General features: G+C 46.0%; 1 protein-coding gene and 1 long non-coding RNA gene across 3 annotated transcripts; one reads left to right on the top strand and one right to left on the bottom strand.

Moving 5' to 3' along the window:
- Positions 1–79: 79 nt before the first annotated feature.
- On the bottom strand, positions 80–4,173 carry LOC130250227 (uncharacterized). Of its 2 annotated transcripts, none has more exons than XR_008839940.1 (4): positions 4,074–4,173; positions 3,601–3,650; positions 3,141–3,220; positions 80–485 (listed from the first exon to the last, which is right to left on the bottom strand). It is a non-coding gene; the product is annotated as an uncharacterized LOC130250227 (long non-coding RNA). The 2 variants fall into 2 exon arrangements; XR_008839941.1 differs by having other exon boundaries at positions 3,145–3,220.
- Positions 4,174–12,282: 8,109 nt separating this feature from the next.
- FZD8 (frizzled class receptor 8) lies at positions 12,283–15,017 on the top strand. Its single transcript, XM_056485465.1, has one exon. It carries the CDS (start codon positions 12,371–12,373, stop codon positions 14,375–14,377), a length of 2,007 nt encoding a protein of 668 aa, XP_056341440.1. The 5' UTR covers positions 12,283–12,370; the 3' UTR covers positions 14,378–15,017.
- The last annotated feature ends 9,685 nt before the right edge of the window (positions 15,018–24,702 follow it).

The raw sequence follows: 24,702 nt of genomic DNA, 5'->3' as shown, positions 1-24,702 counted from the left end.
ACAGATACAACATGTTCCTCTTCTAACCAGCAAGCCGAGCTGTGAGAGAAGTGCACCACAGCAAGCACCCCTGGCACTCAGACTGTGGCAATAAACAGCTTCATATCATCACCAGGTCTAACTGGGACTGTAAAACAGTGTGGTACCCTCCAGAGCATCCTCCACGTGCTGTTACTTCGGGTTTGTTTTGCAAAATCCTGCATTCAGATGTGGTGTGACAGAGACAGCTGAGGAAGTGCAGGAGAAATTTTATTCTGCAAACGTGCAATAAAACCGAGGTAGATACCCTCAGTGACACAGAGAAAGTCATCAATGTCCTGTCTGCATTCTGGTGCAATCATAGGGACCCAAAAAGCTACAGGAAGATACAACTTTCACAAGAAGCTGAGAGATCACTGGGATGTGTTCATGACATTGAGGTCAGCAGAAGTCCAGGATCACAGTTCTCCAAATACAAATTGCTGAGCAGGAAACCAAGGCAGCAGCTAAACATTGCAGAATCAGGCACTGAAATTAATGAGTTAAAGATTAATTCACTCACAGACTGTGTGTACATGGTCACCTCATGGGGCCATCACCAGGAAGACAAGAGATCTTCTTAGAAGAACTGGCTCTACCAGAGGCTAATTAACAGATATGCTGACTGTAAATAAAAGCAGGAGGTGGTAAACAGAAAAGAATAGAAAGTTTGATGGGGCTCCCAACAGATGCTGTGTGTCAATAAACGTCAGTTGAAACTTAGATGTTGCTTTTGTGCTCTCTTAAGGAAATCATTATAATCACATTATTCTGTAACACAGTCTAATCTCCATGCCTCATACTAAAAGAGATATTTTTGATCAACTAGACATTTGTTAATTACAAAACCAAGCATCTTGAAGCTATTTTGTTTTACATACAGAATGAAGCAGCTTATTTAAAAGCTAAAATTATTACAATCACATTTTCTACCCATAAAACTAACAATACCCATAAAGTTAACAACTATTTCTTATACCCCAAACCAAATTAGTGACTCTCATAAAAATGAGAGTCATAAAAATATTGTTTGCTTCAAAAACGTCATGTAGATAGCACAAATGTCTACAAAACAAGAGACTGATATATACAATGACAATTAGGCTTTTTAAGCATAGAAACACTTTTTCAGTTTATCCTCAAAATTTCCTAAACCAGTAAAAGATGCATGCCTTAACTCTGGGTTTTGACATTAGATTCTTTATATATATATTTACCATAGCATTTGCCTTCACTGTCTATTTCACAGATTCACTGCCAATAAAGGACTCTCCATAAGGAAAACAGTTTTAATAGTACTGAACACTTAAAAGATGGTGATATTCATTGTCCATACTCTCACACCCCCAGAAGTTAACTCCCACTGCAAACCAGATTTTTTGCTTCCTAATCCCCTCTCCCATTTAACCACCCGATTTGACAAACCTTTTCTCAAGCAAACAGACATTTTAAAGTAACCAGCATCACTCACAGGAGGACAGACTGTTTTGCATGAGAAAGTTTACAGGATGTAATCTTCTCTTTTCCTTGAAGTTAAAGTAATTACTACCTAGTACTGAAATGAAAGAAATTTAATAGTGTCAGTCCAATTACTTGTGAACACATGTTTATTTTGCACCCAATTACTCCCCTCAATTCTTCCAGTTTCAAGAGTGGACAGATTTGGCAACTCTATTCACTTCTCAGTTCTTGGCATTATCATAAAAATTCTGATTAAGGCATACAAATTATGTGAGAGAAGTTGCACTATTCTGCAATTCTTGACACACTTTAGAGACAGGATTACAATATCTTCTTTCATTTCACAGAATTTCTAAATTAATTCTAATATAATTTACATATTTTTTACTGCTTTTCTGGGAAAGCATGAACATTTTTTTCTACTTTTTCCAACCTATGAATTCTAATGTACTAAAATTTCTTCCTTGTACAACGATTATTTGAAGTAATGTTAATTGACTGTGGAGCACTATGCTTCAGAAAGTATTTAGATTCCACATATGAGCTGCTGGTACCATATGAGCTCACTTTTATGCTTCAATATTGTGCTTTCCTTTCTCTGTTGTCCTTCCTGCCAACTTTGCGTTGATTAATCTATTTCTCAACAATATTCAAACTATTTCTTTCTTTTAAATGTTGTCTGGTTATTATATTTTCTCTCAAATATTTATTTTAAATAGTTCTAAAATAACAAAAGAGAACTTCTAGTACTAACAGTGTACTATAATAAAATGGTGCTGACACAAATCTGAATAAAAAGTCTCTGCCATGTCAGGAAAATAAATAAAAGGGACCCCACCTACTTTGGTCAATATCACACGAAGGTAAATTTAAGCACAGAGGTGTAAAACTAAATATATCTATTTTCAGGAAATCATAAAAATTCTGAAGTGTTTCTTAAAATAGAGAAAAAAGCCCTGCTGTTTAGTTAAGAACACGCTCCTTTACAGATTTGATCATTAATGCCTGTGAAGACTTAAACAGCATAGTATTACTTATCAGTCATGAACCAAGTTAAACTATCATGAGGACAAAGTTAAGAATATCTGGAAAGATATTTCTGTAAAGCTTATGATACAAAACAAGCAATAAAGAACAGCAACCAACTTTTGCTTAAGAAATGCCTCCTGTTGCCAGTTGGTGGTAGCTTCTGGCTACAAACTGCATTCTGACACTGAACCAATGACAGAACATAACACATACAGAAACTAATGCAGATCATACTAATAAACTTTCCTCCCTGATTTTTAATATTTGCTTTGTTTTCTCTTCTTGTCATAATACAAGGTCCAGTGAATTTTGCAGGGGCCTCACACTAAAGTTCTCCCCAACAACTTTGGAAGAACACACCAAAAGGTTCACAGTTGTATTTAAGACATAGTTGTTGCAAATTCTTACTTCTATGAAAAGCAACAAAGGAGAAATGGAAGTTTCAAAACTTACTTAAAAAAAAAAAAAAAAAAAAAATCAACAGAATGCTTGAGACTCCAGAATCACAATCTACTCAGGCAAAATTCTCTTTCCTTATGCTTGTATATTTAGTGATTGCACTTTTCTTGGTGAAAAAAATTTAATTTTTGATAAATTTTACTGAATGCCAGATGGTCAAAACCCACACTTACTCACTCATTTGTCAGTCTACTTCTCCTCATCCAAGGATGGCTGTGACAATTCAGATCAAAGATCCATTTAGCTCAGTATCCTGCTTCCAAAAGCATCATAAGCCAGAGTGAAGAGAGCATGAGCAAAGAAATCAAATACAGTATTTCCCCAGAATAACTGCCTAGTGCTTCAACTTTATTCCACTCAAGAATTCCTGAGATTGTGATTTATCTATTATCTTGCCCATTGGACCTTCTATTTCACTTATCCAATTATCCCTTAAACTTATATAAACTTTTGTATTCACAACGTGCCAAAGCAAGGCTACCATGGGCAAAGAACTAAGAACTGTATTGTAGTGATACTGTTTTCTGCAGTCAGTACACAGTACTCACATTTTCTTACTAAAACACAGCCAAAATAAGAAAAAAAAGAAGCAAGATTGATGCACCCCTTGAAAGAAACTGAGTTTGCACATACCCAAGTGAGTTGAGTCCAGTGGGAATCAGCATTCTGAACACAGTAAAATACTGCAATAGCAAGAGTTATAACAAGGTTGAATATAGCTTGAAAAGCAGGCAGATGTCATGAGTGAAAAAACAGACACCCTAACAAAAGCAGCCAAAAAACTCTGTAAGCCTCCCTCAGCCCAAGAACCAAATTCTGATCCAAGGAGGTTAAATATAGGGCTGCTTGAAAATTTTCCACTGCATCTATTTTTGATGGGAAATGAGGCTTCCAGCTAAACACTTTCTGGTTGGATTGTTTGGGGGTTTTTGGCATGTCTAAATATGTGCTGCTCTAAGTATACTTTTCTTACCAAAAAGCCAAACTTATCAACAAAAATATTTTGATTGAAAACATAGTATGTTATTAAGAAATGCTAGTGTAGCATTTCATTGTATCTCTAGCTTACCTGCTTTAAGTGGCAGATCTCTATCAACTAGACTTACCATTTAAATGAGAATTCTGATGACAGATCACTTTGAGGGATTCCCCACTTCCAGCACTCCCTTCAAATAGGAAAGATCATGGCAAAATGTCAAAGGTGGACGGCAGCCTCAGCCTTGCAGAGCAGGGCCAGCAGGCATCCAGGTTGTTATGGCAGAAGAGGACTACAGGAACATTTTTCAAATCCAGAAATTTTAGCTCTCAGACAAAATCTTCTAGTCCTCTGAATTCTGTCAAAGCACGTTGTGTTTCCTGGAAAATTAAGACAAAAAAAAAAAAAAAAAAAAAAAAAAAAAAAAGAGCTTTGCATTTTTTTATCAAAAATTCATGCAGGAAACTTCATGGGTCAAGAAAGGTCTTTCTTACTCTTTAACCTGCAGATTCAAACCTATCACCTGGACCCATCCACCCACAAATCAGAAAAAAATTAAACAGCAGTAAAGTGTTTCAAGCTTTCCATCACAGTTCTGCTAGCAGGACTGTTCAAAAGCCAAGGAGCTAAACCCACACAAAAACAAACAGAATTCAATGGATGTGATAACAATGTATGAGCCCTAACTTATAAAAGACCAACCAGCCTACCTTACAAAAGCAAAGGATGAAGGTAAGATTCATACAATGGCATTACACTTACTAAGTAAGAAATCTGTAACACAAAAAAAATGTGTAACAAAATCAGCAAAGTGGAAAGAAAATAAGATACTCCAGTTATTATTCCCTTTCAGGGTTCTCTATTTCAGTAAAGTAAACCAGAAGCAATAAATCCAATAAGACTAATAAAATAAAAAGTATCAGCTATCCCAACATGGCTATTATCATCCCTTTTGTTGGAAACCCACACTCCCCTGGAAGAACTGAAAGCTTTTCATCCAAAACCAGACCCTGACCAGACCAAGACAGAGAAACACTCAACTAATACTACCAGGAAAAATGTTACAACTAAATTTCTAGTATTTCTCTTCCCTCCTGGCTGTTTCCTGACATACCATTGTATCCCCTCACCCCAATGGCAAAATAAATGTATAAAGAAAATAAATAAAAAAACAAGAAATCAATCAAGACTGCACCTTTTGTAATGCTGTTTTGAACCTGCAAAAGACAACTGCAGAAAATCTCATGCCAGTTTGGTACTTCTTTTTTTCCCCATACACAGAGAGGACCATTCCTACCATCATTATGCCAACTAAGAATCAAGAAAATTCAAAGGAGCTGACAAAAGAAATATCTTTATTTTAGAACTCTGGGTAAAACAGAAAGAAGGACATTTTGCTAGTACAGTGGAATTCCTTCCAACACCTTGCTTTTACACCATTCTTTTACTAAAATAAAAATAAAGGTATTTAGCAGTTTCTGCTGAGACCAGGCACCTGAGAGCTCCCTATAAGCAGTTCCAAACACTGCCTATTGCTGATTCCCTACAAAGTGTTAATATCCTTGACTGTCTAATGCTAATGAAAAGTGCTAACACAATTTGTCATTCTCAAGGCAAATTTATTCATCAAAATTATTACAAGCTCAAGCTTGCTGTCCTTACTCATATTTGGAATAAACAACCACTGTCTTCCCAGCAAAATTGATACAGTGAAGAATTAGTCAGGGTATAACTCTAGAGATAAAAAAACTTGTTTAGAATAAATGAAATACAAAAAATAAATATTCAAAATCAGTGATGAAATATATATCTCTTATTTCAATTTTATCTCCTGGGCAATAAGTAATTTCAGTAAGAATTTTTCAGTGTGATTTTTATCATTCAATATTTTAAAAATTACTACTGGGCATCCATCAAAAGTTGGGATTGGAAACAGTGAAACTTAAAAAATGTCTACTTCAAACATATGCAAAACATAATTACCTTACCTTATAGTTTCACTGACCTCCAAGGTGCAAAAAGTAGCATCAAAATTTATCACCAACTTCATATTGTTCACGGATTTAATTACATCTTTCTTTTCAAATCAATTATACAGAGTTTTGCTTTCTTATATCTGGGTTTTAGCCTTATCCATGCCCTTCAAAATAAAGTGTCATTTTTTCACCAGTTCACTTCTTACTTATAAGCACATCACCTCTTTAGTTTATCATTTAATCTACAGCATGTGAGAGGGCATATGTGCAAGCTGATGTCTCCATGCAGCTGATGCAGAAGTTCTTAGCTCACAGTGGACTGCACTGCTAAATCCTGTCTCTGCATCAACCATTTTCCACCAGGCTGGGTGAGCTGGCACACAGCTGCACACAGGCTGGGCTGGATTTCCAGCCAGGAGTCCCAGAGCTGTGTGAGTGTGGCAACTGAGCATCCCAGCTCTGACTTACCCTACATGAGAGACAACCTGCAGTCCCCTCCTCCTCTGTTGGGCTCCTTCTTTCCCCTGTCAGTATCAACACTTGGTTACAATTAGATGTGCTATTCACCTACCTGCTATCACCCAAACATGGATTAATTTAAAAAGTCGAGGAGGTCAAGTTTATGGATTGAGTCCCCTTAATTCCCCCAAAAGCTAGGACATCAAACCCCAGATACCTTCATGTCATACCATCCTAGGCCAGGTGGGAGCTGTAATTTGGAAGCTGCTCATCCCAGATGGCCACATCCCAGGCAGGTAAAGCAGGGGGCAATGCAACAGTAGCAGATATTTACCAGAAGTTTTGCAGAGGTTTATAGCCAAGTTGTTAAAACTGAGGTCTCCAAAACTGAAGACTGACCAAATGAACTTCCCAACCCATGCTGGGAGCAGTGATGGTGAATGTGCCCTTCAAGCATATATGAGCATAAATTACATTTTGGCAGAGCATGGAGACAGAATCACAAACATGAGTGCAGGACTCACTGCTGTGCCAGAGGCCTGGATGTGTTTTCACTTTGAGTGCTGCATGTTTATAAACAGAGTGGTGCATGTTTATTCTCTCATATTAACCCCCAGAGATCAGACCTCTCCTTGCCTTGTACTGAATCCACATAACCTTCCTGAGATCCAGGAGTGCATTTACACCCTAATGTTCTAGCAGTGCCCAAAAGTAAATTCATGGTTACCTGAGTAATCAGAGGAAGACAATGCTACTCACTGTGTCCATATATACCTTACATACATTATGGTTGGCAATTCAGCTGCATGAAGTTTGTGTTATTCTTCAAGTACAAAGACAATGGATCAACATACTGTTTAATTCTGCACACCTTGTCTTCAAAAGTCACATGATTTATCACATGTGAAGCATCACACCATGAGCACAGGTAGATTATAAAATGCAGCTTGCTAACTAATGGTGGGAGAAGAAAAAAAAAAACTATTTAAAAAGTCCTCAAGAACACTTACTTTCCTTCACAATCTTTACAATCTGTACTTTCTTGCATTCTTTCCTACTGCATTGCTTCACTAATGAGAAAGGAAGTAATATACAATCACACTGAGAGAGCCAATACTTTGCAGCTCAATCTTCAACTAAAGCCCTTCAGCAGGAGCTCATCTTATACTGCCCTCATGCTAAACTGCTGCTCCCACTGACTCCTTATACCCATTCTGCTTCTCTAGTGGAGCCCATGCACTCAAAGCAGTCTCAGGAAGAAATCTAACCATGGTCTGCTCCCATATTCAGCAGAAAATCCTCCAGCCACATTCAGGGCCACAACTTGCAGCTTCAGTCAGAGCTCAGCATACTCAGACCGCAGCACTGATCAATCCCTTTGTGACCATCCTTTATGACAAAGGAACAGCAAAGTACTCTTCCAGAAGCTTCTCCTCCTCCTCTGTCACCTGCTCACTGCTCTTCAGGAGCAGCTATTGCAGCACATTGTGCTCAGCCTATTTTCTTGTTGCCTGAAGTCTCTTTCGTATCTCATTGCTACTGAACAACAGTAGCATCATGGTATTGTGCCCATCCCAGATCAGATCTGACATGCCTGAAAAAATGTAAGCAGAACATTGTTCTTGCCTACAAAAAGTTCTCATGAATCACAATAAAGTACAGGCTGACTCAGAAGATGTATGAATGCCATTTATTTTTTAATTTATTTTTATAAAAGGAAAAATATCAACCTGTAAGACAGATATGCACACTGTATTCTCCTATCCCTCTTTCTTTTCAGCACTGTTTTTTTGCTCACAATTTGTGATTTTTAGACTTGCAGAAGTACAAACTAGTCAATTCTGCCCCATACTTGGATGTGACATCATGTTGCTCAGTTCTGGACCACATGTGGCATGTGAGAGACAAGGAGAGACTGGGGGGGATAAAGAAAACAAAACAGTTTCCCTTACTTTTAATTGGAACATTTTAAGGGAAAGCTGAACATACTTAGATGCAACAACTCTACCTCACTGTGTTTACTAAATGGCCTGTAAAAATACTCTTTCTTCCTGCTCCTATTTATCCTGTCCTCAAAAAGTTCCACAGTTTCTAGTTCCATGGTGTTGTTCAGTGTATTGTCCATGCAAAATCCCCTATGTCTTGCAGCTAACCAGCATTTGCTTAGGCAGTCTCTGCACAAAGCTCTGTGGCCTGTGATAGGAAGGAGATCAGCCTAGCCAGCCCTTCTGGGTTTAATCCATGAAATTACTGCCTTCAGTCAAGGCTTCATTCTAACAAGATTATTTGAACAATTTCCATGGACCAAGTTCTTCTTTTCAAACACTTTTATAAAAGCACCATTCAGTGACCTATCCAGTGCAGACAATACCACACTAAAATTTACTGGAGAACATTCAGTGGGAATTAAAAAGCATTTTTTTTTCAATCTTATAAACTAAACATCTCTATTTTTATATAAACAAAATAGCATGTTAAATCCAAGAGTTCATGTAGCATTTTTATTTCCAGTTAAAAAAAAAAAAAAATACTTATTTTGAACTAAAATATCTTGTAGTTAACATTACCTGGTTTGGTGGGAGCCATATAATCCCAAATACAAAGCTTCAGATGCGGAGAAAAATTAAGGTTATGTTAGAGGGGCCGGGGCCAAACCTAATTGCTTGAATAAAAGAGGTGTGAGTATCTGTGGCAACAAAGACCTGTAGTGACAAAGACCAGCCACAAAGTGACTAGATTTGACAACAACTCAAATCTGTAACTTTGTCAAAAGTTAAAATATCTGTAACATTCTTTCCAGCTTTGTATTTCTGCATGATTTGATGACTGGACATCTGTTTTGAAATCCCAGGGCGGGGAAAAAGTGCTCTAAAGTATTCTGCATTGCTATAGTAAAGTTCAGCTTTTCAGAAAAAGCAGCTGCTGAATTTTCTGGAATAAACACACAAACCATTTTAAAGACTTGACCCTTGATTCCCTCATCACAGGACTTCTAGGGACTTCAGGGAAGTCTCCAAGTATGAGGAACACACAATGGGCTCTGATTCCACAGTCTTGAGCTAACCAGGCTGCTTTTCAGTCACATAAAGCAAAGCAGCCTCCTCACAGCTGTGCTGTTTTATATACCTGAAAGACAATTTTAAAAATTACCACGGTCTTACTAGGGAATTTGGATATGCAGTCATTACTAAATTGCCATAAAGTTCCATATTACCAATTCTGTCATTACTGAACAGCTTTAAGACACACAGTATCTGTGCTGCATCTCTTTTTCTCGCTGTAAGAAAACAAGAGCTTATGAATGACAGCAAAAACGAAGCCAAATGTACTGTTGAGAAACTTGGTTTTCTCTTATTTCTAGGAGAGTTATAGTGTAATTCTAAACTGCAGCATTCAGCATGTCTCCTGAGCTTCCTCGCTGAAATGTAGCAGTGGAAATTTTACAGCATCTGTGTTGCTTTTGGAAGCCATCACCTCACATCTGCTGTCTCTGTAGCGTAGAGTTTAAGTTCAGCATAAAAAGGTACTTTGTAACAGGCAAGAGAAATCCTGACAGAGCGGTAATTTACAGACTCGCCCGGTTCCCTGACTAGACTCACTTAGTTTTACATTCTGTAGAGATTTTTAAATAAGGTGCGCTTCAAGCAGCCACCAGCAAAAGAGTCACCTCTTAAAATGGAGTGTCGCATCCAGGACTGGAGACTTTTTAAACCTCTTATCAGTCACTGAGTCCTGTGCCAGACGTTTTCTTCACCGGGCATTGCTCGATCTCGTAACACTTTCCACAATGGTGTTAACTAAATTAGGGCTAAAATAAGCACCTGCTCCTTTTGGAAAAGTTCTGATTTTGGTCAGAAACAGCACAGCGGGACCGATGCCCGAGCAGGCGGAGAGCCCCGGAGCGCGTCCCCGTCCCGAGAGCGGCGCTCGGTCAATTGCAAATCGAGTGTGATCACACAGCGGGCAAGTTTATCGCCCCATCATCGCTCATTTCCTCCTAACGGGGTAATCCGCGCCTTCGCTCACGCGGCGACAGGAGCCTGTTGGCTCAGCCAACAGCCCGGGGATTGTTCCCTGTTTGGCCTCACGCGTTCCATTTCCTCCTCGGGCGCCCCGCACCGCCCCCGGGCGGGCTCGCTCCCCCCCGGCCCCGCTTCCCCCGGTGCGACTCCCCGCGAATCACACGATTCCCGCCGCCGGCAGCCGGGCCCGCCGCGTTCCCGCGGTTCCAGTCATTAGGGCCGCAGCGGGAGCGCCGCGCGAGCGCCAGGCGCAGCAGCGCCTCAATTAACAAACAAACGCGCGTCCCGGGAGCGCGACAACCCCCCGGGCCGGGCCGGCCCCGCCGCGCCCGCGGCCCGCGCCCGCCGCCGCCGCTCCCCTTAAGGTGGTCTGGCTTCGCTACGGCGGGGCCGCCGAACTCCCGCCCGCCCCCTCCCCGCCGCGGGCGGAGAAAGCCGCGACTCCTCTCGCGTCTCCCGGGAGCGGAGGGCGGGGGGAGAGCGGGCATCCCGCCGCAGATGGCTCCTCCGCCGGCCCGGGCGGGACACGCCGCTCTGGGCGGCTGCGGGCGGCTCCCCGGCGAGTCAGCGCCGCGGCGCCGGGCTGGCGCGGGCGCTCGGGAGCCGCGGCCGTGCCAGGACCGGCCTCCCGGCGCTGCCCTGGGCTGCGGGCCATGGCCGGCGGCGGCCCCGGGGCGGGCGGTGCGCCTGGAGTTCCGGCCGGGAACCGTGTCCACCTGCCGGGGCGCGGGGCTGCTCCCCGCCGTCCCACCGGCACGGGGTGCACACACGGCCCCGGCCAGCGCCGGCCCCGCCGCTGTCCGTGCCCGGGGTCCGTGTAACACCCCGGGCAGAGCGGGTGCCGCCGGCGGTGCTGCCGGGACTCCCGGCTCGGCCGCGCTCCCAGCCCGTCACCAACACGTGCGCGGGGCAGGACGGCGGGGATGGGGCAGCGCGCACCGGCCCGGGCGGCGAATCCCGCCGCCAGCAGCGAGGTGATGGGAAACCCCTTCCGAGCCTGCCCCGAGCGCTGCTCGAACTGCTGCGGAGGCTGCGAGTCGGCCGGAGCCCTGCGGGGGCACAGAGGTGCCGTGCTCAGCCCGGGCCGGTGCCTGGCTGGTGCAGAACCGCGCGTCTCCGCACGGGCAGGGGCCGAACCAGCACCGCCACGTCCCCGCAGCACCGCCACAGTCCGGCGCGGCTCCACCTTAAGGAGCCCCGGGGCCCGCCCCGCGCGGCCCGCCCGAGCGCCGCTGATAGGCGCACGGGGCGGCGGGGGCGGGGCCCGGCGGCTCGCGCTATAAATATTCATGAGAGCGCGGCGGCCGGAGCGCCGCTGCCGGGGCCGGAGCGAGAAGTTGGCGGAGGCGCTGCCGCGCTCGACCCGCGGCTCAGGTGGCGCGATCGCGGCCGGGGCGCCCGGCAGCCGGAGAGGGACCCGGCGCGGGGCGAGGACCGGCCGGCTGGCGGTCACCCGCGGAGCCGTGCGCTCGGGCGGGCGGCAGAAGGAGCCGCTCGAGCCGCCCCAGCTCCGGCCCCGCCGCTGCCCGCCCGCTCGGGGCGGTGGGAGCCCGGCACCGCCTGGTCCCCGGGACGCCTCAGCCTTCTTCACCGCGCCGCCCGGGGGCTGACGGCGAAACTTCTGTGCCGCCGCCGCCCCGTGCCCGGCCGGCGCTGGAGCAGCGGCGAGAGGAGCTGCGCCTCCCCCTGAGAAACCGGGACCGCGGGGAGCGATGCTCGGCGGCTGAGGGGCCTCCCGTGAGCCGACCCCCATCCTCCGGCGCCGAGTGGGGGCTGCCCCTCACCGGGTGCCCGCGGACGACGGAGTCCGGCGGGGGCTGCCAGACCTCTCACCTGCGAGCGGCACGGAGGGGGCCGCCCTCCGCCCCCCGGGGGTAGCCGGGGCGGGGGGCTGCTGTGGCGCCGCGCTCCCCGCGGCTGCTGAGCGGGACGGGAGAGGAGCCGGGGCCGCCGCCCGCGCGCCGCCGAGCATGGAGTGGAGTTACCTGTTGGAAATCACCTCGCTGCTCGCCGCCCTGTCCCTGCTGCAGCGCGCCGGCTGCGCCGCCGCCTCGGCCGCCGCCGCCGCGTCCTCCTCCTCCTCCTCGGCGAAGGAGCTGTCGTGCCAGGAGATCACCGTGCCTCTCTGCAAGGGCATCGGCTACAACTACACCTACATGCCCAACCAGTTCAACCACGACACGCAGGACGAGGCCGGGCTGGAGGTGCACCAGTTCTGGCCGCTGGTGGAGATCCAGTGCTCCAGCGACCTGCGCTTCTTCCTCTGCAGCATGTACACCCCCATCTGCCTGGAGGACTACAAGAAGCCGCTGCCGCCCTGCCGCAGCGTCTGCGAGCGGGCCAAGGCCGGCTGCGCCCCGCTCATGCGCCAGTACGGCTTCGCCTGGCCCGACAGGATGCGCTGCGACCGCCTCCCCGAGCAGGGCAGCCCGGACACGCTCTGCATGGACTACAACCGCACGGACCTCACCACGGCCGCGCCGCCGCCCGCCAAGCCCCCGCTCCGCGGCTCCAAGCCCGGCACCCCCGCCAAGGCGCCCCCCGCCGCCGCCCCGCCGGCCGAGGCCCCGCGCAAGCCGCGGCCGCCGCCGCCCTGCGAGCCGGGCTGCCAGTGCCGGGCGCCCATGGTGTCGGTGTCCAGCGAGCGGCACCCGCTCTACAACCGCGTCAAGACGGGGCAGATCGCCAACTGCGCCCTGCCCTGCCACAACCCCTACTTCAGCCCCGACGAGCGCGCCTTCACCGCCTTCTGGATCGGGCTCTGGTCCGTGCTCTGCTTCCTCTCCACCTTCGCCACGGTCTCCACCTTCCTCATCGACATGGAGCGCTTCAAGTACCCCGAGCGCCCCATCATCTTCCTGGCCGCCTGCTACCTCTTCGTGTCGCTGGGCTACCTGGTGCGGCTGGTGGCGGGCCACGAGAAGGTGGCGTGCAGCGGCGGGGCGGGCGCGGGCGGCGCGGGGGCCGGGGCGGCGGGGGCCGGCGGCGGCGCGGCGGGGGCGGCGGCGGGGGGGCGCGGAGCGGCGGGCGGCGCGGCCGAGCTGCAGCCGGAGCTGGCGGTGGCCGAGCACGTGCGGTACGAGAGCACCGGCCCGGCGCTGTGCACCGTGGTCTTCCTGCTCGTCTACTTCTTCGGCATGGCCAGCTCCATCTGGTGGGTCATCCTCTCCCTCACCTGGTTCCTGGCTGCGGGCATGAAGTGGGGCAACGAGGCCATCGCCGGCTACGCGCAGTATTTCCACCTGGCCGCCTGGCTGCTCCCCAGCGTCAAGTCCATCGCTGTGCTGGCGCTCAGTTCTGTGGACGGGGACCCCGTGGCTGGCATCTGCTACGTGGGCAACCAGAGCCTGGAGAACTTACGGGGCTTCGTGCTGGCACCGCTGCTCATCTACTTGGCCATCGGCTCCATGTTCCTGCTCGCCGGCTTCGTCTCGCTCTTCCGTATCCGCAGCGTCATCAAGCAGCAGGGTGGCCCCACCAAGACCCACAAGCTGGAGAAGCTGATGATACGCCTGGGACTCTTCACTGTGCTCTACACCGTGCCAGCCGCCAGCGTGGTTGCCTGCCTGTTCTACGAGCAGCACAACCGGCCCCGCTGGGAGGCCACGCACAACTGCCCCTGCCTGCGCGACCAGCAGCCCGACCAGGCGCGCCGCCCGGACTATGCCGTCTTCATGCTCAAGTACTTCATGTGCCTGGTGGTGGGCATCACCTCTGGCGTCTGGGTCTGGTCTGGCAAGACCCTGGAATCCTGGAGGGCCCTCTGCACTCGCTGCTGCTGGGCCAGCAAAGGTGCTGCGGTGGCCGGGAGCACAGGGGCAGGAGCAGGTGGACAGGCAGTGATCACCGCGGCAGGAGGACTTGGGGCCGGAGGTGGTGGCTCACTCTACAGCGATGTCAGCACCGGCCTGACGTGGAGATCAGGCACCGCCAGCTCTGTCTCCTATCCCAAGCAGATGCCCCTGTCTCAAGTGTGAGGAGGGGGAAAGAGGCCAAAGGTTAGGGAATGAGGGACACTGGCCTGCCTAAAATACCCCCTCACTGTTTGGTGCCATTAATGAACCCCTAATGGTCCTTATTAGCCACAGCTTGTATAGAACAATGCAGCTGGCAGAGGCCTCAGGCTCCAACCCCCTCCTCCTTCCCCTCCATTCATATGCAGGGAGCATGTACTTCAAGGAGCCAGCTTATTATTTTGCTGGCAGAGGAGGGTAGAGGCTCACCCGTGTCTTGCAGAGGGCAAGGCACAGCAGCTTCTGAGTCACTCTGGACTAACAGCAGCTCTTTACTCATGGGAGGGAGGGTCTTCCTCCCCCCATCCTGAGGTGGGAGTCTGCTGGGACTGCAGGTTTTTGGGATGTGGATGACCAGGCAAATGCCTTACAATATTGACTGAATCAAAACATGTCTTAATTATACACCCCAGCTAAATACGGGTTTCCTACATTAAAGGATGTATTTATATAATTATTTGTTACCTTGTACAGATGTGTAAAATATGTATATATCCAAAGCTATACAGTCTGTAAATTTTTTTGTAAAAAAGTTTAGAGGCTACCCCTGTAAGAGCAAATATGAGTATTCTATTTTGTCAATAAAATGACTTTTGATAAATGACTTTTTCAAGCTTTTCCACTACTCCTGCCCTGGTTATTCCAGCTGCTGTGTCTTTAGGTAGCTCTATAAACTATGAGCTACATTCATGCTCCAGTCACTACCTGTTAAAAAAGTGAGATATGTAGACACGAGAAAACAAGTCATTCAACAAGTTGTTCTGAAAAAGTGTTTGCCAAATCTGGGAGGTGCCTTACCATGCTCCTTTCCTTTTTGGAAAGATGATGGTGTATTTAGACTGAGCCTTTACAAAAGAGTTGTCTCCCATGGTATGTTAAGTATTCTTTTAAAATGGGTGTTATTTTAGGAATGTGCACACCCACCTCTCGTATCTGTTGTCTACACTTCTGTAAGCACCTGCCTTTCCTGGGATGCATATTGAAGTGTAAAAGGTTAATGTTTTAAATTCATAGATCATGTGCTGTGGTGGAACAGTGAGTTGAGATTTGCTAGATCAATCTCTTCTTAACAGATTAAACTAACATCTTAACTTTTGTATATCAAATATGGTCCTTTTTCAAGAGAAGAGGTATTGTTCTTCTGTCAGGAGTAAGCTAATTTATTTGAGCAGAAGGCTGTTGAATTAACAGAAGAATGCTTTGGCAATTGTTGAACTTTTTACCTGTCTGCCCAGTGGCTCAGAACATCATTCCTTTAAGAGGAGCTAAATGAATAGGGTTAATCTGTAGGGAACTTGGTTTCTTTTGAGTTTGGGAAAACTTTGATCTTTTCTCTTCACCAAATGTGATGTATAGTCTGAAGTTTCTTTCCCTGCTGCCTGGTTCCTCTTGTTGCAGACCAATTGGCCACCATGGAGCCTTAAAGTTCTTCAATTAAAGGGACATGGGACTTTTTTTTTTTTTTATTTTAAGAGGAAGACTTGTAACAGTTAGTGAACACCAGAGGGAAAAGGGAGAACAGCCTTTTAAACAGCTTTTCCCTGCATTGTTAGCCAGACTGCAGGCAGCAAGGCATGGCTTGGAGCATTATAGAAAAGAGCTATGAATGCCCTACAGGTGGTCTGCTCACATAATCTCCCCAATTTAAAACATTTTCCTTTACAGGACAATTGCATTACAAAACTCCCTTCTCTTTTGGTCCTAATTGAACCAAAGAACAACTACAAGATTTTCTTAAAAACTGAGTGTCCAAAAAAAAAATTTAAAATCTATTAGCTAACATTCTAATTTGTTTTCTAAAATGAGAACACTCAGAATACCAGGAGTAAAAACTGCATTAGACATTACTCCAGATATTTTTACATCTTCTACTTATATTCTGTCAAATTAGCAGTCATTTAAAAGCAATTGGTTAGGTTGTGTGCTAGCAGTGAAAAGATAGCCCCAGGTCCCTTATTAACCTGCCAATCATGATAAGAGATGGGCAGCTACCCTACTAATGACACAGATATCAGTCATGATTTGTGGGAAAAACCTTGTTTCATTGAGAACTGACTTGATTATTGGTGTCCCTTTCAAAGATCTCCCAACTTAATAGATCCCACTTCTACAAAGTTGCCAGGAACATGAAAAGGAGTAATTTAAAATGCTCCTAACTCCTTGAGGGGAAAAACAATTTTAACTTTTTAAATGCAAAGAAATTCCCACTGGGAGTTATGCATGGTACCTATTTATGCACCAACTGACCAGCTTCAGAATATTGACATAGCTGTAAGTTGAAAAGGCCATACTATTTTTCTAAAATGTTGGAAATGTTTTTTTCAAGGTTGTTGAAACATTTAAATCAATGTGGCACTTTTCCCTGCTGTCAGGTCTTCCTCCCGGGGAAGATCCACATAACACCATCAGCTCTGCAGTTAAAAATCTTGAGTTCCTTCCCCCACCAGGTTCTAGCAAGGAAGGCAAAGGAGAGGTACAGTCACAACTCCTCTCTGAGAGTTTGTTTAGATGGGTCTCTCGCAGGCTCCTGGTGCACTGAGTGCTAGCACTGAGATAAAAGCATTTCTAGTAAAAGAAAAAGGTAGCCCTAAGGCTTAGCCTTCTCCAGAATGAGCCAAGAGAGTCTACAGGTGAGCTAAAAAAGGAGTCTCAGAGCTAGCCAGGTAAATAAGATGCCTGGTTTGGAAGTGACTGAGTAATAATGAAAAAGTTAAACAAATGAAAATTAGGCAAAATTAAAATCACTAGAAACACAAACCTGGGGAAACTGAGCTAAAGATGCTGAGTTAGAAGTGGAGATTATTAATCAGCATAAAATTTTTAGACAGGGGAAAACAAGCAGAAACACCAACAGCAAGGCATTTAGGTACACTAAAAATAAAAATCCACAGCTACAATGAACTTCACATTATTAGGATGCCCTTTATCAAACTTTAAGGTTAAATTTGCTATGGAGATCCAGAAAGAATTGGTTAGGTGATAGAAATGACATGTTAAATTTCAAGATCTGATGATAAACTGCCTTCTCTGGAAATTTCCCAGAAAGCTACTGAAAATAGCCGAAGGATGCCCATGGCCCAAGCCCTTGCCTGCAGAGCAGGAGTGCCATCAGCATCCCTGCTGGCATAGGCTCATCCATGGGCAGGGGCAGCACCCACACACACTGGCTCCAGAGAGCTGAGGGAAAGCTTTACTGTCACTGATGTGGCCAAGAGCACAACTTGTATGGCAGCATTTGGGGGGCTGGATAAAGGCAGCTGAGGGCTTCCCACAGAAAGGCCAAACTGCTCTGTTCAGGTGAGTGACAAGTTAGCAGAAAAACATGGTGGGGATATATTTCTTCTCTAATAAACAAGATACCTTTAGAGAGCTTTTTTTTTCCTCTTTTTTTTTTTTTTTTTTTTTTTTTTCCTTTTTTTTTCCCCCTCCAGGAACCCACCTTGCTTTACATGCTCTTACAGATCTTTCTTCTCCTGCTGCAAAAACTGAAAACCCCTGCAGCCTCCCCGAGAGCTGACCTAGCTTCTGGTGGGCCTCTTAAAAGGAGGCAGAGCAGTTGCAGGTGTGCTGCAGAGCCTCATCAGGGACACCACAGATCCTCTGGGCCCTGCTGCTCTCAGTCCCTGGGAGCTAGATGGAAGTGTGCTCCAAAGTTTTCCCTGTGCAGGAGAAGCTTCCCTGAAGATTTGACAATCAATCATTGGGTTGGGAAGGGGCTTTGAGAAAGGGAGAAATTAGGAAATTCTCATATATTGTAATAATACAAATGTGGCCAGGCGTTTTGGGAAGGCTATGAAGACACAAGGAGCCTTTTCTCCTTTCTTACACAATATTTAAAATATTAAATGCTCATACATTAAACAGTTCTTCAAATGTCCTAAAAGCTGTCCCAGGTAGGGTAGAAAAACTGAAGGCAGGGGTATCTCTGTGCACACACTACCCACAGCGTTCTTCACCCCAGCTTCAGAGCCTGGGCTTTTTCCAGGTTCCCTCAGGAGGACACATCTCTAGACACCTGAAAGTGGCTTGTAGAAGAAAGTAGTAACAATTTTTTTACAAGAGGAAACCAGTGGTGGGAGACAAGGCAGAATGCCCAAATTTAAAAAGGAATCACAAGCTGAGAAACAAAGACATTGGGAGAATCCTAGCTCTACTTTGAAATACGAAATTCAATATAAGACCATTTCTTGATCCCAGTGACTGTGCTCAGTACACTTATGTCACAAGCACTACACGCAGTGCAAAAGCCATACCTAGCCTGCACAGTAAGGTAACCCTCTTAACCAAAAAAAACATGACATTTTACATGGGACACAATGAGAGGGGAGAACTAACAATAATGTACACTGAAAAATGACAAAAGATGCTCCTGGAGTGAAAACTCTCCTGCAGTCAACACCAAGCTGGAGGAAAGCTCAGTGTGGACCAGTCAAACCAGCTTGAGGAATCACAGCCAGTCTCCAAAGTGCCTGTTACAACCTGCCTGTAGCATGCCCTGCTCCTGCACCCCATTCCAGAGCCACACAGCCTGTGTTTCTCCAGGCACACACTTCCACTCCCACACACCACGGCTGATGCAGATTCTGGCCCAACAGGGAAGTGAGTGAAGAGCAATCTCTCTCCATTACCCATCCTGGCCATGTTCCCTCTCTTTTTGTTCTGCATGACAAAACTGCAAAGTATGGAAAAGATAGCACACCTCTCTCTAGAATTAAAGAGGCTGGGCAACAAAGGTCACCCTGAAAACAATAGGATGAGACTAAGAAGAATAAAGAGATCTGAAAATGTCAGTCCAAAGAAAAAACATTAAACAAGGCAGGCTCCCAGCATATGGTCATGATGAGTTCTAGGCAGGCTTTAAGAGAACTCAATTAGAAATCCTCAGACAGCTCTATTTATTTAAGCTTTTATAACTGCCCATCATTACTGTAATCAGGTATATGAATTTCACTAGTTCAGCAGAAAGGATCACACATCATAAATGCTACGGTGGTATGGAAATAACTAGTGTCTGGTATTAAAATGTGGAGCAATAATCTCAGGTGACTAAGGATAGTCAAATCACCTCAGAAACTAGTACCTAAGGTCAAATGCTGAACCAAGCTTTTTGAAGGCTGAGATAACACCTCTTCACTCCTACTAGTCTTTTATCAGTGATCTCAAAACACTTTACATTCACTTGTGAATTAATAGTCAAATTTCTTCTTGTGAGGCAGAAATACCCAGGCTAGTGAAACTTAAATGCAAGTCTAGGAGAAAAACCTGGATTTCCTGACTCTGCTCTCTGTGCTCAGTGCAGCTGAATCTGGCTCCTCTGCCCTCCCCGCAGTGTCCCCCAAAGGCCACAGCCCCACACCCGCAGTGCCCGCGTTTGGCACGACCCAGATCTGCCTTGCGGGGCTGCCCGAGCCCCATCGGGGCACGGATGCTGCGGGGCTGAGACCAAAGCGGCTTGTACAAGATGGGAGGGAAATTACTCATTCTTCCCGTTCCTACGGCAGGCAGGTATGGATGGAAAAGGAGGTTTACAGCAGTTCTGGAGCTGCCCGGGGCAGGGAGCCCGGCAGGCGGAGGGGCTGCGGGAGGACCCAGCGGCGGGATGCGGAGGAGCGGCGGTGCGGGAGGACCCAGCGGCGGGATGCGGGAGGAGCGGCGGTGCGGGAGGACCCAGCGGCGGGATGCGGGAGGAGCGGCGGTGCGGGAGGACCCAGCCGCGGGATGCGGAGGAGCGGCGGTGCGGGAGGACCCAGCCGCGGGATGCGGAGGAGCGGCGGTGCGGGCACGGCCGCGGGATGCGGGAGGAGCGGCGGGCTCAGCGCTCGCCATCCCGCAGTGCCCTCCGCTGGGGAGACCGGGAATTCCAGCTCTAGCCCTTCCACCGCTCCCGCTTCCCGCTCTGCCTCCCTTTCCAGCGCTTGTCCTCTCCGGGGAGCGCGGCGGGACCGTGCACGGAGATGATGCGGGGCTGTGCAGGGAGATGGTGCGAGGCTGTGCAGGGAGATGGTGCGGGGCTGTGCAGGGAGATGATGCGGGGCTGTGCAGGGAGATGCGGGGCAGTGCAGGGGAGATGCGGGGCTGTGCAGGGGAGATGTGGAACCGTGCAGGGAGATGATGCGGGGCCGTGCAGGGAGATGCGGGGCTGTGCAGGGAGATGGTGCGGGGCTGTGCAGGGGAGATGTGGAACCGTGCAGGGAGATGTGGAACCGTGCAGGGAGATGATGCGGGGCCGTGCAGGGGAGATGCCAACCCCCGCTCCCTCTGCTGACCCTGCGCACAGCACTGCTGACACCCTCTGGGCAGGGCTCACCACCGCTGCGACAAGCACAGCACAATACAGAACGAAGATGTTCTTTCTTAAAATCCAGCTGTCCAAGAAAATAGAAATTTAGTCAGAAAGATGTGGCCACATTCCTGTAGATGCCTAATATATCATAAAGGAGAAAGCTGGGCTATTCCTCTTGAACACTGACTTCTTTAATATGTTGCCTTAAAAAAAGGGTTCTTATCCCATCAGTTTTGCCTTACTTGCCTTCCGGTATGCTTTAAATGCATTAGTCAGAAGTTCTTTCCTCCAAACTTCTGCCTTTGATAATTATATGTGTTATTTTTCACAAAGAACTATTAATCTCGAATTATTTTTTTCTACTTGACTTTTTTCCAACAGTAAACTTAAGACTAGAATGTCCCATTTTCACATCTTCTGAAATTAGAAAGAATAGTTTTCATGTTATGAACAGACTTGATTCAAAATGTGTTTGAGACATGATACCTTCATAATTTCTCAGTGGTTGAAATCTAAATGCTCTCTTTCAATGTAAATCAGAAAATGTTGCCATCTGGCTTAGGAAACAAATTACTTGCTTTGGCTTTCTGTCCAGATGTAGGGAGGGAACAGAATTAAATCTGACTTTAAGGAAAGGAAGGGGAAATGTTTCCCATGCAGACTGTGCAGCTTTGGGCACTGTGTGTTCTCTACATCCCTGCCATCCAAAGCAGCAGCCCTCTGCAGGGAGCTGCACGATTTTCTCTCTCCAAACCTGTGGGGTGGAAAGCACATTTAACATTGAGGGTTCTAAACTGAAGTTACTTCTTTGCAAAACTCTAGGGAAGAAGTATTTTGCTATAACAAGTTATAAAATCTTAGTTTTCCAGGCTGCAGAGCAGGGCATTAGGAACAGCCAGATCAGGAAACCACGGAGACCCACACGGAGCTTCATTGCTGCCATCCTCGAGCTCATTAGTGTACAAGAATTGTGTGTGTTGTTTTTAGCAGCTAAAGAGTTATTTATGGCTTCTATGTTCTCAAGCCAAAGTGAGTGAGGGGTGCAACCAGGGCAAACGCATCAGAGCAATGCAAATCACTGACAAGGCATCATGAATACAAGCTGAGCAGAATTTAAATACAATCCATGAATGAGAGGAAAGATTTGCATGAGGGAAAGAATCATTAGAATCTGATTTAACAAGCAGTACATAAAATGGGCCTTTGCAGCTTAAAACGAAGCAAAGCACATTCACATTATACATTCTTAATGAAAAAAAAAGCAAAATCACAAAAACCCTAATTTATTAGCAGAGCTTGGAATAGAAATGGTTTTCACAGAATACCTTTAGATCCTGATTCAGAAACTTGTGCTTGATTGCTTTCTTGAATAGAAGTGGATCATAAGCATGTAGGGTGGTAAGGACTATTTAAGTGCATGCCAAAGTCCCATTGATTTCAGTGAGATTTTATACGATACTTAAAGTAAGCATGTGCATAAATGTTTTCCTGAACAAGAGTGCTTTTCTGAATTAGGATTTAACCCATGAATTTACACAGTGCTTTCAAGGAAAATTCCTTCTGGGAAAATAGAGTAGACAAGAATGTGGTTTTTTTTAATTGTATATTTCTACATGTCTTAAAAGAAGTTAATGGAAAATTATTCTGGACAGAGTTTTCTGTAAGATCCAAAAGCCAACAGTGAACAACCTGTGGAAGCTGAAAGTAAAAAAATGTGCATATAGCAACTTTTATAGACTCTCTGTTGGTTTAATCTCATTTAAATTATGAAGAGTTTTGAATATAAGGTGTTACATAGATAATTTGTCTGTTGGAAGGAAAGTACTAAGTTGTTTTACATTAAGTGACATTATATTAGGTCTTTGAGGAAAGTAAGAGTATTGCTTTTAAGAAACATCTGCTATTATTTATTTCCAGTCAGTGGGCACTGACATTGGGAAGAACAATCTTTTTTATGTAATGTCTCCTAAAATAAAATGTGTCCACCTCAAAATGTCTTGTCTTTTGAGGTGATGGCTGAAGTGGCAGGTTCTGATGCAACTATGTTTTCTTGATACTAAGAGATCATCTGTCTCTGTCAACACTGAACAATCTTTTAGTTTCCATAGAAGCATTGCTCCAGCTGTGTATTTGCATTTCCTAGATAGTCCTCTGGAAATACAACCCTTCTTTTATGCACTTCTCTCAAGTAAGTCTTTAGCAACAGCACACACGAGAATTCAGAGAGCTCAGTGTATGACCACGCGGCCATATTGACTGTGCTTGTGAAAGTCACACTCTAGTGCCAATTATTCTTTTGGCATTTTTGAAGATTTTGGAGTGTTGTGGTCATGGCTTGCAAGATGTCTTTTTGAGATCTATGAATGGTACAACCAGTGTGATTTTTGTCTTTTGTGTTCTATTTCTAAATAATTCTACTGTGAAAATATTTGGTATTGTATGCTGTTCCAGCTCAGAAGCAATTCTGCTCTCCTGACTTAGCCTTCTGTGCCTCTTTTGTTGAATAAAAACCAGTATCACATTTGATGAAAGGGAACATCTTCTACAATAATTTTTCTCTAGCTGTTATCACTGCTTAAATATTTCTCAACATTTTCATACTTTCTTTTTTTTTTCTCCTCCCTCCACCTGCCTCCCTCCAAGTGCCATGTTTAGGCTGAGGTTCAGCTGAAGACTAGGACATATAAATACAGGTATCTCAGTATAGGGGTTTTTTTTTAAGGTAAGGCATTGCATGAACTCTTATTGTAGTCAATAGTGTTAGAAATGTGGTCAGTAGGTCATGGAAGCAGAATCTGGACTCTAAGTAACTTGTGGGCCTGAATCCAGTTGCTCAGATGTGGGCTCCCGGTGATCCTGGAGATTCTTATCCAGTCTGTACCTGCCTCTCCCAGCAAGCATGGGTCTCCTGTCATTTTCTGACATGTCTGAAATGGTGAATATCTCAGTTACCCTCTGGCAGCTGAAATAACATGAGGTACTTCTGTGGGCAAATTATTGCAGCCCAGATCTGGATTTGACCAGATCTCCTCAAACAGTAGTGGGACTATGGACACCAACCTGACAGCTATGTGACAAAGCACAGGTGCCTTAACCTTGAGCTGAGCCCTCCCAAGAGAGGCTGGTGATTATTTTTGTCATCTCTGTTGCAAGATTTCAGTATTCTCTTGCTGATGGGTTCTTAATTGCTGTTTCCTCAAGTTTCACTTTTTTTGCTGGGCTCTCTCATGTCTTTGTACAAGCTGGCACAATGTATAGCTTTGATTGTTCTCTAGAGAGGTTTCTTCTTAGTCATTGCTCTTTGACCTCATAAAAGCACTCTGCACATTGTCTTCTAAGGATTTGGAGGGGGGAGTGTTATTCTTGACAATAATTCCTTTGATTGATATAATAATAATTTATTCAGTACGATCATAATTTATTGAAAAGGTGTAATTTTAGTATTACCTCTTTTGGCAATCCTCTCACATGCTTTCTTCCACCTCTTTGTGGTATATTAACTTCTCTGTTCTTTAAGTTTTATTTTGCTGTTGCTTCATTTCCTGACAAAATTTTAGAGAGGCTATTGTTTATTTCGATTTTCCTCCTTTTTGGAGTTTTCTTAATTTATCTAAATTTTAGGACCACTTAAAGTACATAACCACATATCCTTATATCATGCAAGTTCCATCAGCTCCTCTAGAGAGCAGCAAATATGTTCGAATAAAAAAGCAGCATGATTCAACCTAATGCTTCCTGAAACAGAATCTTTGGTAACTCAGCTTGCTAAGTACTGCTAAACAGCAAAAAACTGAGGAATGAAGGTCTTATACCTGAGCCTGGCACTTTCAGACATTGTCTGAGAACTGTCCTAGCCCTGGTATTTAATGTGTAAGCCTCCTACCCCCTCCAAAAGCCCAACACCAGCTCACCAATATCTTATGGCAGAGGGGACAAGGAATGCAACAGGGGTTCAGCCTGGGCCAGGGACCAGACTTGGATGCCCACCAGATCTGTGGGCTGTAAA

Source organism: Oenanthe melanoleuca, chromosome 2 (genome assembly GCF_029582105.1).
Source record: "Oenanthe melanoleuca isolate GR-GAL-2019-014 chromosome 2, OMel1.0, whole genome shotgun sequence".
NCBI lineage: Eukaryota > Metazoa > Chordata > Aves > Passeriformes > Muscicapidae > Oenanthe > Oenanthe melanoleuca.
This window is presented reverse-complemented; position numbering and strand designations above follow the sequence as displayed.